The sequence below is a fragment of the Manduca sexta genome, chromosome 16 (assembly GCF_014839805.1).
Source record: "Manduca sexta isolate Smith_Timp_Sample1 chromosome 16, JHU_Msex_v1.0, whole genome shotgun sequence".
In the NCBI taxonomy this organism is placed as follows: Eukaryota; Metazoa; Arthropoda; class Insecta; order Lepidoptera; family Sphingidae; genus Manduca; species Manduca sexta.
Window position 1 is genome coordinate 12010425 of NC_051130.1, and position 19583 is coordinate 12030007.

Genomic DNA, 19583 nt, shown 5'->3' on the forward strand with positions numbered 1-19583 from the left:
ATTGACCAGTGCTAACATAGGGTTTCAATAAGTAGATACTAGATACGTGAATAAATCATTTCTTATAAGTTGTTCTTCATTACCATTACTATTTCAGGGGCATGATTCTCTACGACAATGTCGAACTTGTAACACGGCGTGTTTCGTTAACTTCGTGTTATGACTGTGTAAGAGTATTCTGGATGCTAATTTGACATTTCATGAACTCGATGAGGTGTGACACATCCGCCTTACGGGCATGTTACGAATTGTCAAAATAACGTGCGGCAATCCAGCGCGTCTATGCGCGTTTAGACAAATTAATTATTTAGATACAACGACTGTATAATTTCTATTGACGATAGTATCCTCTTTACATCGTGAAAACTCAAATATAATATTCTACCTTATCAGAAACAAAACAAACATAAATCCTAAATGATCGAATTAATATTCAAACCTATGTTTTTGTATCTTGATAGTCAAATTTGTGTTATGGGCTCAGCGGTGAAAAATAAGCTACTTTACTACTGGCAACCCGACTTTTGACAACAATTGAGTTCAATCAAATTTATTTTTATTACTTCGATGTAATATTTCTATTAGTAAATAGATAGGCAAACAAATATAAAACACTAATGAAGGTATCTTTTTAAACAATATGTTTTCTTAATTATGTACATTACAATTAATACTATGTAGTTTCTTTGTGGTGAAAGTTTTGTACCTATAAAGTTTGATAACAATAAAGATTATTGAAGAAATTTTTACTAGTTATACATTATTGTTGTTATAAGTAATTGGTAGAGGTCTTAATCAAGGGCTTAGCCAGCTTTAAATTAAATATCAAAATCTTCAAAGTGTGAATATCGATCCAGGGAAACAAAGCAAAAATTTCATGTAGGTAATCCCAATCATTTTAAACAATTACATACAAAAGTATGTAATCATGTTGAATCTAAAATTGTTTGTACAAACACTTCCTTTTTTATTTTAGGAGACCAAAGGCATCTTACATTGAATACTAATGTTAACAAAACTGATAATATCAAATGTAATAATAAAATTATTTATTTTTACAGGATAGTGAATGTAATGCAAGATATTCCAAATAAATAATAGTAAAATATACTCAGTTTTAACAACACATTATCTTTGTTTTATTTTTTATTTATTGTTCAGTCTTAGATAACATAAGTAAAATTTCTATACATGAGTGAATGTTTGTTAATTAATCAGTTTCACCTTAATAACTAAATGAATGTGTATGAAATATGGTACTCAGACAGTGAGCTGTGGATTGAATAGAGTACTTTTTTTCCAAAAGATTAATGCCGGTTGAGGCGGCTAATAGAAGTTACTAGGTAATAGAGCTATAAATTTTTAAAAATAACGTTTAATAGGCAATATACACTTATTTTAATTATTGGTGGTAAGTCTGTTATATGTGAATGTCTGTCTTGATAGTTATAAGGTGTCTACGGCAATGTCTGTTTCTATAGCCAAGTTAAACTGTGTCCATGCACTGATGTGTACCAGTTTAGAGGAAATTGTAACTAGCGTAATTACTTTATAAGACCTAAAATCTTTATCTCATTCTGAAAACCTACTGTGGAACGTCACATAGTGCTTTGCAATTCAAAGTTCCGGATGGCATTGTAACTGTTTATGGGCGGTCGTATCGCTTATCATCAGATAAACGGCATCCTCGTCACATTATTTAACTAAATAAAAAAATTGAGTTAATGCCTTAACGATTTTGCAACAAATTTTATGATGGAAGGTCCGTAGAATTCCTCTTAATATACATTGTTAGCGCCAATTTAGCACAAACTACATAAGCACAACAGCATTTACTCTTATTCATATAACAGCATTCGTGTAAAATCTTCAGTAGCATTAAATATATCAATTCAATTCAATTTTTAAAATGTGGCTTTAGTAAACAAATCAAGTAAATAAGTCTATGACATTGACATTTGACAATCATTTTGAAGTAATATTTTTCGTTTGAAAACAATCACAGTCTACAGAAATTTCTTTAAATTATTTTTATATTCCTTTCATGTTTCTTACATTTAAGTATATACAAAAATGGGATTAAATAAAGTTTGGCAGTGATTTATTCGAGTTACATCATTTAATATCACGAATACAAACAAAAAACCTTTTCAAAAAGCCGATACTTGCCGATTCGAGGGGATGAAAGATTTCTGAACGCATTAACACATCGTAATATAAAAATATTAAGCATAGACAACCTATCGTACGGCATACATAATACCTATTTTTCAATTACACATCGTGGCGCGTGTATGAAACGCGTTTGTGTTTAGAGCTTGTTTTGACAACACGCGTTTACGGTGTGTTATCGCGAGTAGCATAGGGAATCAACCTACTGGTTGACTGGTAGAGAATGCCCGTGGCTTTATATCCGCCTTTACATGATAATATGTACGAAGTGCAATAAATAAATATATTTTTTTATTTTTATACACAATAAGTATTTATTTGAAAAGAAGAATAGATTAGTTATTTTAAGTAAGAAATGAACCTATGGCAAAAAAATAAATATTCAGTTAGGATGTTGTTCATTTCAGATGCTTAGTAATATTGCAATGTATTGCTTGGTATGTATTTTCGATTTTGTGTTTATATCATTTTCTATTTTAGTTGTATCTTCAAGACTCAATTTCGTCAAAAGAGTAAACAGTTACTATGAAATTTTCAAAACAAATTTATTACTGACTGCCACCACACTATCTATTTATTGCTCATAATTAAAATGAAAAATCTATGTAGGTATTATAAATTTTAAGAGTTTGTTTGTTTGAACGCGTTTATTTCAGGTACTACTAAATCGAATATCAAAATCACTAATAGGAAGCTACATTAGTTCTTAGACCTACAGGCTACCTACTTTTAATCCCGCGAAAATATTTATCCCGCAAAAAAAAATATTCACGCGGGCGGCGCTGCAGGCAAAAGTTAGTCATGTATAATGTGAATATATGATATTTTTATTCTTGAAATACTTAGATCTTCCGTACCCAGAATTAAAATAGTTCATAATACTTACGCCTATGTATTACATAAATTGTACTTATATGAAATGCAAATAATTAAATAAGCAATACATTAAGCGGCGATAGCCTAGTTGGTTGTGGAACGGACTGCCGAGACGAATGTCCGCAGGTTCAAATACCAAGGGCACACACCTCTGACTTTTCTAAAAAAATATGTGGGTATTCTTTGTGAATTTATCGTTCGCTTTAACGGTGAAGGAAAACATCGTGAAGAAACCTGCACATCTGAGAAGTTCTCTATAAGAATTTTGAAGGTGTGTGAAGTCTATCAATCCGCACTAGGTCAGCGTGGTGGACTAAGGCCTAATCCCTCTCAGTAGTAGAGGAGGCCCGTGCTCAGCAGCGGGCAAGTATATAATACAGGGCTGATGTTATTATTACATTAAGTACATAATAATTATTGAATTGCAAATTTTTGCCATGCATATGGAAGGCATAGTGGCATGTTTATGGCTGCAGTTCCTAATTACAAATGAGATGCAAACTATAAACGTGTGATGGACAAAAAGCTATTTAATATTTAATTTCGCTTATTGTGATTGTTGCATGACGAATGTTTTTTACACATGACCATTTCGAGAACAATTTCTCCTTTTAGGCAATAAGTAATGACTTTTGTTATTTTGAAATACATATGAATAGAAAAAAACGATCAAGTTTAAGTTGGATTCGCGTAATGAGGGTTCCATAAGTACCCCAAAACATTATGGCGTACCTTTTCCAAGTTTATTTTAATAATATAATTTTTACCTCATGTTAATCTTATAGCAATTAAGTTTTATTATTATTTTTAGGTTTTTTTTCCCATTCTACGAAAATTTCAACCCCTTGCCAATTACGGATCATAATACAGCTTAATTATGCCGCATTTTTATATGCCGGACAGACCCCAAAGGCTTTGTTATGGATTCCTTTGCGTGTGAAACCCTAAAAACAAGGTAATGTGTACGCAATTAAAGAACGCGAGATCCCGATAAGCATTTTTAACGCGGTTTTAATGAACGTGGTAAGTAAAAAGCGAAGAACATCTGTAGTTATTTTGATGAGGAATAAAATGACGGCCGGGAATTTTTATTTGTTCATCATTAATTAATGTGTTGTCGTATTTTAAATATATTTTATGTGAAGTTATTCTGGTTTTCTGATTTCTTGAATCGTTGGCATCTATCCTATGTGATACGGGGTTGACTCGTACTGGGAATAAATTCCAATTTCAAAAGAGTTTGATTTGAATTTAATAATCTATACATATTATTTATTTCCCAATTAGAGTTAATATTGAATACTAATTAACGTAAAAAAAATGTGTTCCATCATTAGAATAATTTTATTTGGAGATATGTTCTATGCAAACTAGAATCCATTTGGTTAACACTGTTTTGTCTTCTTATATCTTGGAGTAACATCAGACATCACGCCTTTACCCTCGAAGCTATAGGCAGAGGTGCAACCAAGGCACTTACTTTTGAAATGAAATGAAATGATTTATTTGAATCTGTAAAATGTTATACATTATTTAGATTCCGTCAATATTAACTCTACCACCAGTTCGGAAAGCAGTTTTCACCAGAGAAGAACGGGCAAGAAACTCTGGTGTTGCTCTTTTCAATCAGTTTAGGGTAGATTACAGTACATGATAAAGTGAGCAGAGAGAAAAAAAAAGTTTAGAGCAGTTCATTTATAGGCTCGTGAAATAAGGAATAAATTAATTTAAATTTTTTATATGACTGCACAAACCCTCTCAGGAATCATGAAATTTCTCTATTATCCTTATAATTATTTCCTCCCAGCACCTCTAGCAATTAGAAATTAGAAATGTAAGCGAAATGGGCAGAACAGTCCACACAAGCAGCACCCGTTCACGAGTATGACGCATGTGCCGGCCATCGGCCTCTTCAACCATATTGTAGGGAAGTGGCCGACCCGTCACACGACGCCGCCGCAGGTACAGACAGTTAGAGAGTATTTCATACTCAAGCCGCTTACAGTTATATTACAAACAAAGAGAAAAAAAAAAATATATATATCTCGATCAATTGACATGATTCCAAAGACAATCACACAAAAATGCCTAGTCCCAGGCATTTATATCCTCAAGGTATTCTGAGATCTTGTAATAAGCTTTATTACACAACTTGCGCTTTTGCAAATTGTTTTCCACTATTAATGTGATAAAGTGCAAGCCTATCGCCACAAGGAACACAAAGTCCAGACTCCGAGCTTGTAATTGAAACTAAGCAGAAAAATCTATTATCACTGCCCGACACAGGATTCGAACCCGGGATTTCAAATCAGTATCGTGGCCAATACAACTATGCCACCGAGGCTAGACAGAGTTGGAGCAATGGTGTGTAATTTATTGAAGTTGGCTGTATTTTTTACATTAAATATATTTAAATATTTATTTAAATTCAAGAAGTAATACTGTTGTTTATTATTAAAACGAAAAATAGACAAATATAAATAGCACAGTTCATCACTTACGAAACTACAATAGATACATGCACGTGTAATTTTAGGAGTCCGTATTTAAATAAATAAAACTCTCGAGAGAATCATACCTATATATTCTATGATCGTTTGCTTACCATTATAATAATATTTTGGAACTTTTATATTACTAACTTTTGATCACGGCTCCGTCCCACAAAAAATTGTTAGAAAAAATCCCGCTAGACATTTTCGTAAGATAAAAGTAGCCTATGATATTTTTCCTAGGGTTTCAAACTATTTCAAACAAATTTTATTGAAACCGGCTTAGCGGTTCAGCCGTGAAAATTCATGCCGCCGTCAAAAATGAAATTCATATGAATGATTAAATAAATTAATATTTAGTCTCAGTTAAAGTATGGATGTACGGACTTGCTATGAAATCCAGCAAGCTGGCTTCGTACAATTATAGTATGTACGGAATCAGTTTATTTCATTTAATACCGTTGTAAGTAACATTTGCCGAATATTCTCGAAGTTGCGTAAACGGCGCTTCATTTGCACTTTGCACCTCTAACAAAGGACATGGAGGGTGTCGTAGAAAAATATTAGTATGTCTGTTTGATCGTGCTCATCTCAGGAACTACTGGTTCGAATTGAATAACTCTTTTACTGTTGGATAGCTATTTTCTCGAGGAAGGCTTTGGGCTATAACATCACGCTAGGAACATTAGGAACGGAGCATAAATAAAAAAAATATGAGCAATATAGCGGTGCGTCAATGAAAAATGTTGCAAAAACGGGGAAAATATATTCCTTTGAGAGCTTACGTAGCATGAGCTGCATAAAAGATTAAAGTTATGCAACAATCATGTATGACAGAATTTATCCTCTTAAATAATTATAAAAAATATATTATAAAACAAAGACCCTCATCGCATCTGTCTGAACGCGATAAACTCAAAAACTACCCACCTTTTTTGACAATTGGTATAGAGATCCTATCCCGGGAAATGTATAGCGGAACTTTTATCCACGAAAACGCAAACGCAAGTGTAAGTGCAAGAGCAAAAGCTTGTATTCTATAAGCCTGATTAAAACACCTAGGTCTTACGGTTCCTTACAATTGTATAAGGCTTAGCGGTATCTATGGATTAATGCCTAAGTTTGTGTGTTATAAAGAACAGATGTTTATCTAGTAAAGTGTGATTGCTAGCGAAGACTAATAAGGTATTACGTGTGATTCCATGGCTTATAATAACGTGCACAAGGCCACAACACTATTGTGCAATTACATGATTTATTTATTTATCTACTAGACTGTATTTGCAACTAAAACATAAGTATAATTTGTTTTATTTATAAATGAATATTCAGACACTTTGCCCAAAAGGCATAAACAGGAGCGCCGCTTAGAACTTTGAACTACAAAATGTGCATGGGTCTGCAAAGTCTCATCAACATTGAGACCCGACTACAACAATAAGCCTAACCTAACCTAACGATAGCACTGGTAACTTGCATAATGCAAGCTCCGTAGCAGAGATAGTGGAAGTAGATACCTAACCTCGTACACGAAGGACTTTCTACCTAATAAAACCCTAATCATTGAAGTGGCCGCATAGATTTTTAATGGTATTTTCATAGACTTATTTATACAACGTTATTCAGAGTAATTTAGGTGAGCTTTATAAACACGTAAAGAATTATACGGAGGGCTAAACTGCAAGCAAAAGTGAGTGGTAAAAGGGTGTCACGTTATTCAATGTCAAAACGTTATAAACAGTCAACATTTTACTTCTAGTGTCTATTATACTGGATTCTTTTTTTGTAAAAAATACCATTATTTAACTACGTACACGTCGCTTTGACGTAAATAAAAAAATAATTATTAATTATGGTTATTAATTAGTTAATTACGTGGTTATGTAATGGTTGTAGCTTGTGGTATTACTGAGACCATATTCAATGAACAATGATATTGACGCGCTACATGTTTGACAACGTTGCTTGGCATGCTGTTCACTTGTACGAGTATACATAGTTCTATCCTCACGTGTCGGTCGTGTAGTTTAACTCGAGAACTGCGGGTTCGAGTCTGAGCGTGTTTAATGAACTTTCCCATAAATATTCTGATTACCTTAGCCTTGGATCATTTTCTGTGATGTCGAAACGACATAACGGTTAGGTAATTCTTGAATATGTTTTTATGAAAATATACTAAACCGCCTCGGTGGCGTAGTTGTATTGTGTTCGCTGTACGACCACTGCTGTGAGGTACCGGGTTCAAATGCGGACGCGAGCAGTGATATTTAGGTTTTTCTGCTCCCTATCAGCCCGGAGTCAGGAATCTATGCCTGTGACATACTTGACGAGAAATGGTTACCTGGTTGCACCTCAGCTTACTCCTTCGGGGATAAAGGCGTAATAATATGTGTGTATATGTAAAATATATTTATATTGTTGTACCATTATGTATAATTTATATGTAATGTTACATGCAAGTGTTGTTTATCGTTTTATTTCAAAAGATGCGGAAACAGTTACATATACTTAGTGGAAACAGTTCTCACATTCCATATCCCTTTGCAACTGCTATATGCATAGTAGGTATTGTGCAGCTTTGGAGTAGTGTGCACCTTCGGAATCCTGAAGCAAGTTTGTACTAAGAGAGGTTATAAAAATATAAAATTTCGGTAAGTTCCAACTAAATTTTATACCCAACAGGTTTTCAGGTTAAATACAGGTTTACCTAACAGTCGAACAGAGTTCAACTTCAAACGGGATACTTAAAGGGACTTTTAGCTCCATAAAAATCTGATTTGAGAATTACAGTTCATACAAACATGATGTTTGGATCCGAACTGTGGCCACTATTTTCATAGCTGGCTCGTCGTCCGCTACGCTAGCGGTTGTCCACAGTGAATCAACTCATTACTGACTATAATAAGAAATACTCAGATTTCCTACATCACCGCTGCACAGATTGTATGATTTATAATTAATTATAGGAGCGGATATGGACATACATTTCTCATGAGCATTGTCACAGTAACAAGTTTCGATTGAAGTCTTCACGCGTTGTAATTGAAAAAACAAACCATTGTTTTGATAGTAATTACTAAAAGTCGAGAATGAAGGTCGATTTGCGGATGTAAATTCAGTTTAAAATCTGTCTTGTGTGGGACAACTTGTGTGAAATGAACATAATCACGTTGTTTGTGGCAATCAACCTGTGTTATGGACAACTATCTGGTGGCGTCTTACCTAACATTAAAAAAGCGCGAGAGCTTGCAGATGAGATCACCAACCATCCCCTGGTAACCATCGCGACTGAAGCTTCGGAGAACATCCTCACCACCGCTGTACAAACATTCAATAGAATCCCGGTGGCGCTAGCTCGAAGGCTTAATGTGAACAGCGTTTTACCGATCCTAATCAGCGACAGTAATGCACTCGGTTCTGTTAAATCTTTTCTCGATGACTACAACGCTGGCCTGGAGAACGAAGACGTCCGATTAGATATCGTACAGATAATTACTAAATATAGATATCCGATACAACACCATCGTGTCATCACTGAAGATGAATACGATCTGAGCTTGTTCAGGATACCGAGTGACGGCCCTGTTGTGTTTCTCATGCATGGCCTGCTGGGGAGCGCTGATGACTACGTGGTTGCTGGTCCAGAAAGTGGACTAGCTTATTTGCTTGCTAATGAGGGTTACGACGTTTGGATGGGGAACGCCCGTGGGAATAAACACTCCCGGCGACATCTCCGCCTGAAGCCTTCAGATCCTGATTTTTGGGATTTCTCCTGGCATGAAATAGGCATAAATGATCTACCAGCCATGATTGATTACGTACTGGAAATTACGAACAAAACAACACTAAAGTACATCGGTCACTCGCAAGGCACTACATCGTTCTTCGTCATGGCTTCGGAAAAACCAGAATACAACGAGAAAATATCGCTGATGGTCGCGCTGTCGCCGGTGGCTTTCATGTCGAACGTAAGATCGCCAGTGGTGAGGTTTTTAGCTACTGGAACTCCTGTGCTACACGGATTATCCACATCACTGGGCTTGTACGAGTTCCTTCCAGACAATTCCTTTGTAAGAATATTGAAGTTATTCATGTGTGGCGTAGGGCCTCTTTCCGAAATCCTGTGTAGTAACGTAATGTTTCTAATTTCTGGTTTGGGATTCAGCCAGCTGAATGTAACCAATCTGCCTGTATTCTTCGGTCATTCGCCTTCTGGTGCGTCGGCGAAACAGTTCGCTCATTACGGCCAAGGAGTTTTGTCGGGCGATTTCCGACAATTCGATTACGGTGCGGCGGAAAATTATAATAGATACGGGACGGTAGTGCCTCCGAGGTATGCGCTAGAGAAGGTGGTTGCCCCAGTTTCGCTCTTTTACAGCGATGAAGATTGGCTCGCGCACCCCGACGATGTTGACCAACTTTACAATATGCTGGGTAATGCTGTGGATATTTATAAAATTCGTTACAAACCGTTTAATCACCTTGATTTCCTTTTCGCAAAGGATTTTAAATATTTAATTTATGAGAGACTTCGCAAATTATTGTTATTTTTTTAATTTAAATATAAAGATAAATGTCGCAAGGACGTACAATTAATGATGCCGTTTAGTATATTAAAAAAAATAATTATGTGAATCAAGTAATTAACAAAATAAAACTGACTCCAAAAACCACTACAATCCAAAAAATAATGTAACCTTACACACACAAAGAAGATAATTATATATTCTTTCCAATTCGCATTTTCCTGTTAATATGCACATTAAATATTTTAGGAGTCCATGCCTAATTAAAATTCAAAACATCGTTTCATGTATTTCTTTGTTACTTAGTTTAGCTGGCAATTTAGGATTTGGGACCTGTCAGCAGAAGCTAGTCTTGTTTCTTATTAATCCTCATTATAAATGTGGATGTTTACTAAGATGTTTGGATCTTTGGGATTCTTTAAGAAGTAGGTTTTTGTACGCTTAAACTCCCGAACGCATTTAAATGAAATTTAGTTCACCGATGATTATGAATCACGTCATCAATTTCAAATTTAGTATTTAAAGTTTACACCGGGAAATCTCATTCATACGGGCAGAGCCACGCGCTAAAACTAGAAACTAATCTTATAATGCCAGAGATTTAGTAGCTCTTCATTCAAGGGATCTAATGCCTTAATCTTCAAACTGATGATAAAAACAAAACCTGAATACAAAAACAAATAAAACATAGGAAATTGATCGGGTGACTTGCAGAAAGTTCACGAGTTGGCCGCGTGTCATCAAATTGTTTGGTTCAGCTTTTCGTGACAATAATAAGTGCAGGGCGGGTGTTAGAGCGACTACCAAGGGTGAGGGTCAGGGGGGCAAGTTGATATGGGGAAAAGTATGAATTGTAGGAAAGTTGAGAGCACATGTTCTTCTCCACGCCCCCTCTCCCGTTTTAACAATAACATAGAGTAGAGCGTAATTGAGCGTACGGAATATAAGGAATGGAATTGGTGAATTCACTTGAGTTTCTACGTACTCGAATGATCGATCAAGAAAGTCAAGTCAAATTAAATACTTAAGACTTTGGTTGCTTTACATTTGGGGGTTGCCCCCCCCCCCCTGGCGAGTACGGTGGCCAAGACTCACTGATTATTTTGTGTACGTACGTATGATATGTTATTATCACATGAAATAAGGTTTTGAAGAAAACGAAATACATAAAAACTCATATCATTAGTTACCGTCTATCACTGAAGAAGTACTGTTTCTTAAATTGTAATTTGGCGGTATGTGCTTTCACTGTTCAAATACCACTCGTAGTTAAACTTGACTGTTACAATTTCAAAGGGAATTATTTCATGAAAAGTGTAACGAAGTAAAGCCTCTTCGATCTGAACATCGAGCCAGGTTTATGCGAAACCCACTAAATTTACGCTAACCCTATATATATAATATCTATTCATTATTTTACCGATCGCACTCTGAATGCGGCCCTGTTTGCAATCTAAGTTGTGTATTTTAACAACAGACGGTTGTTCGATAACGCTGAATTTGCGAAAACTATGTTCGATATACCTAACTTCATTGAATTGTGTCAGCGATTTACACTGGTTACATATTATTTTATTTAGTTTTTTAAATAAATTATATAGTCAGGATTCTATAGCCATTCTGGATGCCGAACATCAGGGATGATGGATGGGGGACAATGGGAAAGAATTAGTTGCATTGTCCCTCAGTACGACACACACACATACATACACATCACGCATTACGCATTAGCCCCGAAGGGGTATGCAGAGGCGCAATCAGGGCACTTACATTTCGCCAAGACTGTTCTGTCTCATGATGTGTTAGAGAGTGAGCCTATCCCCATATCGCGCACAAATTTCAGACTCATCAAATCCCGAATCGGGCAAAGTGATATTTGAACCTAGGACCTCAGAGCGCTGCCGTACCGCGCACGCAGTAAAACTTCGCGACCGGTACAGTCCAGTATCAGGAGCAATTGGGGCAAAAGGGTAAATATTGTGAAAAGGGGAAAATGAACATCGCAATATTTTTCCTGTTTATCAATATTTCCAACTGTGCCCTATGCTATGTTGTGGGATAGACAAAGTAGTCCCTGAGACGCGCCGAGCTTCACCGTTCGGTGTCGTTAAATGCGTGCCACTGCTGATCCTGGCTTACAGGAGTTATAGCGGTGGCTGTGAGGGCGGGAAAGTCCCTGCTGTCCATCAATGGTGGGCAAAACGTGGGGGACAAGGGGAATAGATGGCTCATTTTCCACGTAAAATAGTTTTGACTCTGCAGACGAGCACTGAGCAGTTGGCTTATGTTACCTGATGGTATTCGCGCCTGATCATGAACACTAGCAACGTTAACCACAAAGATGACTGTTTTCGCTTGTTGCTATTATTTTGGAGCAGGCGCGGTAGTTCAACAAACATGCGACATGTTAGTCAGTGACGTCAAGGGTAGTGTAGTTGGGGAAGGGGCGAGAGGTAAACACTTTCAGGTGGGCGGCAAAATGCCTAAAATAAAACCTTTGTTTAACTTTTGTCGCATGTACCAGTGGTTAGAAGGCGCTCGCGTGATTCTTTCGTTTCGTTTTTGGATCCGCCCGGGCGGCAAAAACCCACGCTACGTCATTATTGCCAGTCTCGCTTTTCGAGTAAATAATCTAAAAATTACCTACCGAAGTCAGGTCAATCAATCACCTCCAGAGGTAAAAAATATATTCTCGCCATTTTGGGCCCAAATTCTAGACTGAGGGCTAATATTGAGCGGAATAATCCGAAATCTTAAAAATATTGTAAACATAAATTATGGTAATATGAGTAAATATTTAACAAGGCATTTTATTCTAATCACTTCCCACTGTATGTACTCTGTCCCATGATGTGATAGATCGAACCCAACAACACCACCAAGGGAGTGTATTATGTAACATACACAAACATGAATCCATCTACATTGACATCAGAAAGTTGTAGTTTCTCTATTTTTTTATATAAACTACTTTGAGATAGTATTCGGTCACCATATTTTCTTGTCATAAAAATAAAACAAGTAATATTTGTTGTTTTTTATTAACATCTTACAAATTATGGTGATGGTTTCCTGAAGAATCTTTAGAGGTGGATCTGAAAAATAAAAATAACAAATTTTATATTCAATAGGAAGATTTCCAAAATGTATATTATATTAGTGGCTCAGTATTACAAGGTCCTATGTTAATTTTATAATTTTTTTTTATTATCATGTTGGTATATTTTTATTAGTTGTTTTTTTATTATTGTTTTGGTCATAATTGGAATAGACAATAATTCAAGGTTACCCCTTTATTTTATCCTTTGGGATTACAGGAAATTTCAACTAAAATATATATTCTATAGTGTTAGAAAACTGATTCGATTTTAATTAAAGTAAAAGAAATATCACTGACTACAGAAATACTTTCGCAAATATCTCACCAACTGACCGGAACTACTGTCAGCAACCAACTAACTCGGTCCGTCAAACGCTCAGTGTTTTTATAGCAAAAAGTGTTACAAATACCCTCACTAAAACATTCTATGCAATTCATCTGATATATATAAATTAAATTTGCAAAAGTAACATAGAAATTTGTGATAGTGAACTAGTGATATATCAAAAATGTTTTTGAGTACTTTAAATTAAGACAAAATAATAGATAACATAAAATGCTCAAAAATATTACATTTTGACAACAGTAAATATACAACAAAGATTATAATGTTTTATAGCAATGAAAAGACATTTCAGTATTTTAACAAACATACTACCCACATTTATTGCGGCAGTCTACAATGATACCGAGGTTACAGCCAATAGTAGTAATGTGATCAATAGTGGTACCTCACCCACCAATGACCAGTATTTCACTAGCCTTTTAATGGATGTATACTGAACATCTGTACTGACCCAAGTCACCATGGTTATTTATTATTAATACAGGTATAATTAAGCTTTAAAATGATAAAAGACGTAACTCATACCTTACTTGCTAGAATTAGCGCTAATGTAATGGTACAGGATAACCAGCAGGAATATAGAAACTCCGAGAATGTTCGAGAACACAGCCAACTGGATGTCGGTAATCATTGTGGCGGGAAAGTCTGAAAATGAAAGTTTACAAAGCTATAACATGTTTCAAATGCAACTGGGTTTCCTATGCACGTTCTTCAATTGTTTGAAAAGGGGAAGGATTTGGTTATGTTTGCCTTACCTATCTAAGGAATGAAACTTTATGATACCTATTAATAAAAACAAACATTAGAAAAACTGTGTATATAAAACTGACTTACGTTAAGTATTTCGCTATTTACACAAATTATATATTGAGAATCAGAATGCCGCAACGCAAAAACAACAGTAGGTACACGTCTTGTTTATTGGTCTCTGGTACACGTCAGTAATTGTCAGTAATGTCAGCTGTCAGAGACAAATAAACTACTGTCAACTAGTGTTGAGTAGGACCAATGATAAAAGTATATTTAGTCATTGAGTAGGACATACAAGAGTCGGTAAAGTCCTGTAAGTGACGTCAAAATTATATTTTGTTTGTCTCTTATTGTACTGCAATAACTAGTCCATTGAAAAGTTACATTTAGGGTTGCGTTTTTTAGAGGACGCAATTTTATTTTTTAGAAGTGTGGGGGGGGGGTCAGTGTAAAGCTACAGCCAAGTTTGTGGGGTCGCCACCCTTGTCCCACGGCCGCCATCTTGGGTTGAAATGGTATTTACAATAAACATTTTTGTTGCAAATTAAATTCTCTACAACTTTGGTCCAGTAACTTTTGTCGTAGAACTATAAATAAAAAGTTATAAGCAAAAATGTTAAGCAATTGCTTCATCTGTCCCAAAGCGATTCAGGATCCAAGTAATTCGCGTACAAGCCGACAACCGCGGGTTTGTGTTGTACGTATTATGAACCTTATAAACACACGTTCTGATGACGTTGCAATGGACATTGCTTAACATTGAATTTCTTAACATTTTCGCTTATAACTTTTTATTTATAGTTCTACGACAAAAGTTACTAGACTAAAGTTGTAGAGAATTTAATTTGCAACAAAAAATGTTTATAATTTTTTTTGTCAGATAAATAGGTTAAGAGATACATCGTAAAATCCATTTCAAACCAAGATGGCGGTCGTGGGACAAGGGTGGCGACCCCACAAACTTGGTTTTAGCTTAACACTGACCCCCCTCTACACTTCTAAAAAATAAAATTGCGTCCTCTAAAAAACGCAAGGTAAGGCCTAAAAAATGTAACATTTCAATGGACTAAACATCAAATGACATATTTGTACTCATAATTTCAAACGTATCGCCGAGTTTCAGTACACCTCGGCTCATTAAAGTAGGACATTGTACTGGCTCAGTGCAAAATAAAAGATTCAAAAAAAATTTTTATTCTTTCAGTCCAAGCAGTGATTATGAATAAAAATTATGTAATGTAAATATTAACTCTAACTAAACATCATACTTTGTTATTTTTTATTTGATATATACTTTACATCATATTTTTATAATATACTTTATTCGCGAAATGAAGGACATTCGGAACGTACAAATTACGTTAGTGATGTCATCGCGCGCTTTTTTACTTTCAACTCAAAATTAAATTCGCTTTGTTTTCATATTTTGTTCTTCAGAGTATCTAACTGACATCTCCCACAGCTCTGATTTCTTAATTAGAAACGAGTATTGAGTGAAATATTTCAATTCAATTTAATTTTTAGAATGTTCCTCGAGTGAAATGATAAAATTACAATAAAGCTAATGTGCCCACATTGCTCACATAAACAACTGTCAATGTCCGGTTAATATTTTCGTTTATTTTGTTTTCAAATGATAACGGGTTCGTATTTTATAAAATGAAAATTACATAGTCTAGTTATTTCTACATGCAGCTGGAACTGCGACAATGTATTTCACATCTGCAAGCTCCCGTTTGCTGTTCTACGATAGTGTTAGTTGGGATTTGAAGAAATCATACGGCTGCTACGAAGGGATTCTCCGTGATGTATCATGGAGTGACGACAGTAAATACTTGCTGCAGGTATTGTATTTCTAAATTGAAAATAGAAATTACGTAATAGTTTACAAGGCCATGGAGTTCCATTATACATAGGGTATAGTACCTACCTATGTATTTAATATTGGCCATACTATTTACAAATTAGAAGCAAGGGCACGCCGGTCGCCGTTTGCAGATGTATTGTTCGGGCGCACTGGCCCAAATCAATGATAGGGCAAGAAGATATTTATGGATGCTTAGTTAATGTTTTATTTGGATAATAAAGCCTATTTTAATCTGATTTAAATATCATTTTAATAACCTTTTTTTTTTATAATATGCATGTCAGAAACAAATTGTGTTTTATTTGATGCAGAATACGATATGTTCATGTCATATTTATTTCATTTATTTTTAACTCAAAATAAAAAAAATCACATAATTAACATACCTTGTGTCCTTTTAATATAATAATAATTATATATAAAAACATGAATTAAAAAATCTATCACTGTTTCACTTTACCTTCTTTCTTTGATATAATTAAATAATATCTAAAATATTATCATTATCAACCACAGTATGAATATAGGTCTCCTCTAAAGATTTAGAAGACATATCCAAAATATTAGAAGCCAAAATAATATTTACCTTTAGGATTAATTTTCTTTCCAGGTCAATTCTAAAGGTGTTGTTGAAGTACTGAGTGCAGCGGATCATGAAGTCCGTAGTTTACAACACATTCCACTTAAAGATTCCTGGTCAGCTACCTTCCACCGAGATGGGCACCGTAACATAGCCATTGGTACTAAGAGTGGCAATGTCATGATATGGGACACAAAAAATAAAAGCATAGTGAAGACATTCCCTACACCCTCACAACAGTCAACAGTTAATTATGTCAGCTATAATGCGAACAATACAAGGTTGGCTGCTTCAATGCAAAATGGAGATACTGTCATATATGGATTAGTGTCCAACATTCCTGTGCTAACTATTCGTTTATCATGTTCAAAAAGTATTTCTGCAATGAAGTTTCATCAGGAGTCGAGACCGCTGCTTGGCTTGGCCACGGATGAAGGTCATATTGTGCTTCGGGATATAACAACTAATAAAGACAAGGTGTTCTTTGAAAATGTCCATGCATCACCTGTCAGTGATATAGCATTCTCCCTTATAAACAGGGATGTAATGCTCTCCTGTGGGTATGACAAAATAATGCATGTCTACGATGTAAGATTGCAGAATGTTGTTTCAACAATAAGAACATCGTACACATTAACATCTCTAGCAATTAACACAGACAATCAAGTGGGACTCGGTACTAGAAATGGTATTGTTTTAATATATGATTTGAGAGATCTGACAATACCATTTAAAGTTTTGAAAGGCCATGAAGATGAGGTGCGTAGAGTAGCCTTCCAACCTTTGAGGAGGAAACTACTGTCTACAGATATCAGCCTTCGTGAAGATATTGAGAACAATATTTCGCCCACTAAACTTAGTTCCCCTATCAGGACAAGAACATCAGATATGTTTTTCATAACTGACACACCACCTAAAACAAACTTGGAAGTGTCTAACCAAGGTGATACCAAAGCGGACTCATTTCTCGTCATGTTGGGCCTGGATAAATCTAACAATGATTTTGATGAAGATGGAAACAAATCTGAATTCGAGAGGAAAAGTGATAGACATGAAGCGAGGTATCGTCAGCTGGATGCGGAGAAGAATATTAGCAAAGTGTCAACACCCCTTACTAGTCGAGGCACTGATAATTTCGGGTTTCCTTCTCCAATAATAAATGGGATTCCAGATGATGGGAGAGGATCGAACATTAACTTATCCAATATAAAACAGTCAAATTCGAATCAGTGCACAATTGGAATGGAGAATAAGTCAGTAGAAGAACTCAAGGATTTCATGAAACTTACATTAGCTGATGTGGCCGATAGTAACAGAAACTATTTTCTGCACATCATGATGGCTTTAACTAAACAGAAATTATTTCTAGAGAAACAGCTATCTGAGATGAATGAGCAGATTCAGCATTTGTTGCATAATCAAGAGGCTTTAATTGAAACGAATAGAAAACTAGCATTGGAAATTGAGCAGTTGAAAGCAAGGCAAAATCTCTTTTAAATTGGTAAAAAATTGTTATTCGTATGACTATCAATGGAGCTCTTAAATAAATGGCAAGCATGAGTGTAATTTGTAGGGATAGCAAATGCAATGTATACTCAGTAGTAAAAAAAATAATGTATACCAAGCATTTTCATACCATATTCATAAAGAATTCAGCATTCATTGTTATAGGATATTTTTTAAAGAGACTATAAACTGTCTGATCATACTATAAATAAATATTTGCCAAAGTGAGAGGTGCAGAATTTTATATTATGTGCAGAAATACTTGCCTGTGTTCAAGAAAAATGTATGTTTTAACTATGAAATTTCAATTCTATGTTCCAATTTCTATAAATCAATTAGTGCCATAATAGCTAGAATGTCCTACAGCAAAACTGATTCAATGTTTTTAATTTTTTTATAATTATCACTGTTTATATCAGTACTAAAATTATTGCTTTTTATGTCATAAAAACTGTGTTGGGGCTCGATTATTAATGTTATGTTTAAATTATTGATCAATATTTTTAATATATATAAATATTATTATACTGATATGTAATTTATTGTTAAAAATGATGGCAAAAATTTATCGACGAAAAAGCATCGTATATTTTACTTTTTACCAATCAAATACATGAATTAATAATTGTGTGGAAATTGAAGGCGTCGTATAGAATGCGTTTCATGTTAAGCAGGGTGAACAGTTTGACGACGAAATATAGCACATTTGAGTGTATTGGATATTCAACATGAAAATATTTTGGGTCTTTAAGAGAAGTACTAGCAGTAGCGTCGCTTGAGGAGCCCTATATCTATATTTGTTTGAGGGCTCTCGGGGCAGTGGGAACTTTTGGGCGCCCGCTTAGTTTAATGTAGGTATGGGCCAAGAGGGGCCTCAAAGCTCGGGGGCCCCCTATCACATACGGCTGAAGTTACGCCCCTGCGTACTAGCATAATGTACACAGATATGGTTACTTTGTTGTTGCATCTCGCCTCAGACAGCCCCTGTATCAAAATTTGTCGGGAGTCTGCTTACTCCCAATTCTCATAAAATTAATCTCATCACTTGCATATGTGAATTGATTTTTTGAATTCGATAGGGTCATGCCATATTAGTGTTCACAATGAGAAAGTGTTAACTGTTATATGACGTGATTACGGACCATTATTTTGAGTGAAAAATGGGAAAGTAGAAACTAATGTCTTGAATTATGGTCTGACTTCACTTATTCTATAATAGGGTACCGGACTCATTTTTGTTCTTTACTATTATCAAATATTTACATAATATAAATTATAATACAGAAGGAATTATTAAAATCAGGTAAAAAATCAACAAGTTACAAGTCTTTGAATTTCGGTGGAAGGGGTAATTATCAAGAAACAGAA

General features: G+C 35.1%; 3 protein-coding genes across 4 annotated transcripts; 2 read left to right on the forward strand and 1 right to left on the reverse strand.

Annotated features, from left to right (window-relative positions):
* The first annotated feature begins 8543 nt into the window (after positions 1-8543).
* On the forward strand, positions 8544-13096 carry LOC115451804 (lipase 3-like). The gene has a single exon (XM_030180181.2). It carries the CDS (start codon positions 8696-8698, stop codon positions 10094-10096), a length of 1401 nt encoding a protein of 466 aa, XP_030036041.1. The 5' UTR covers positions 8544-8695; the 3' UTR covers positions 10097-13096.
* On the reverse strand, positions 13092-14481 carry LOC115451805 (dolichyl-diphosphooligosaccharide--protein glycosyltransferase subunit 4). The gene is made up of 3 exons (XM_030180182.2): positions 14347-14481; positions 14038-14157; positions 13092-13161 (listed from the first exon to the last, which is right to left on the reverse strand). Exon 2 carries the CDS (start codon positions 14141-14143, stop codon positions 14039-14041), a length of 105 nt encoding a protein of 34 aa, XP_030036042.1. The 5' UTR covers positions 14144-14157; positions 14347-14481; the 3' UTR covers positions 13092-13161; position 14038.
* A 73-nt stretch (positions 14482-14554) lies between these two features.
* LOC115451797 lies at positions 14555-18994 on the forward strand. Of its 2 annotated transcripts, none has more exons than XM_037439299.1 (3): positions 14555-14575; positions 15958-16106; positions 16740-18994. In XM_037439299.1, the coding sequence occupies exons 2-3, from the start codon at positions 15972-15974 to the stop codon at positions 18204-18206; spliced, it is 1602 nt and encodes a 533-aa protein (XP_037295196.1). In that variant the 5' UTR covers positions 14555-14575; positions 15958-15971; the 3' UTR covers positions 18207-18994. The 2 variants fall into 2 exon arrangements, with proteins under 2 accessions (XP_037295196.1, XP_037295195.1); XM_037439298.1 differs by lacking the exon at positions 14555-14575 and adding an exon at positions 15601-15866.
* The last annotated feature ends 589 nt before the right edge of the window (positions 18995-19583 follow it).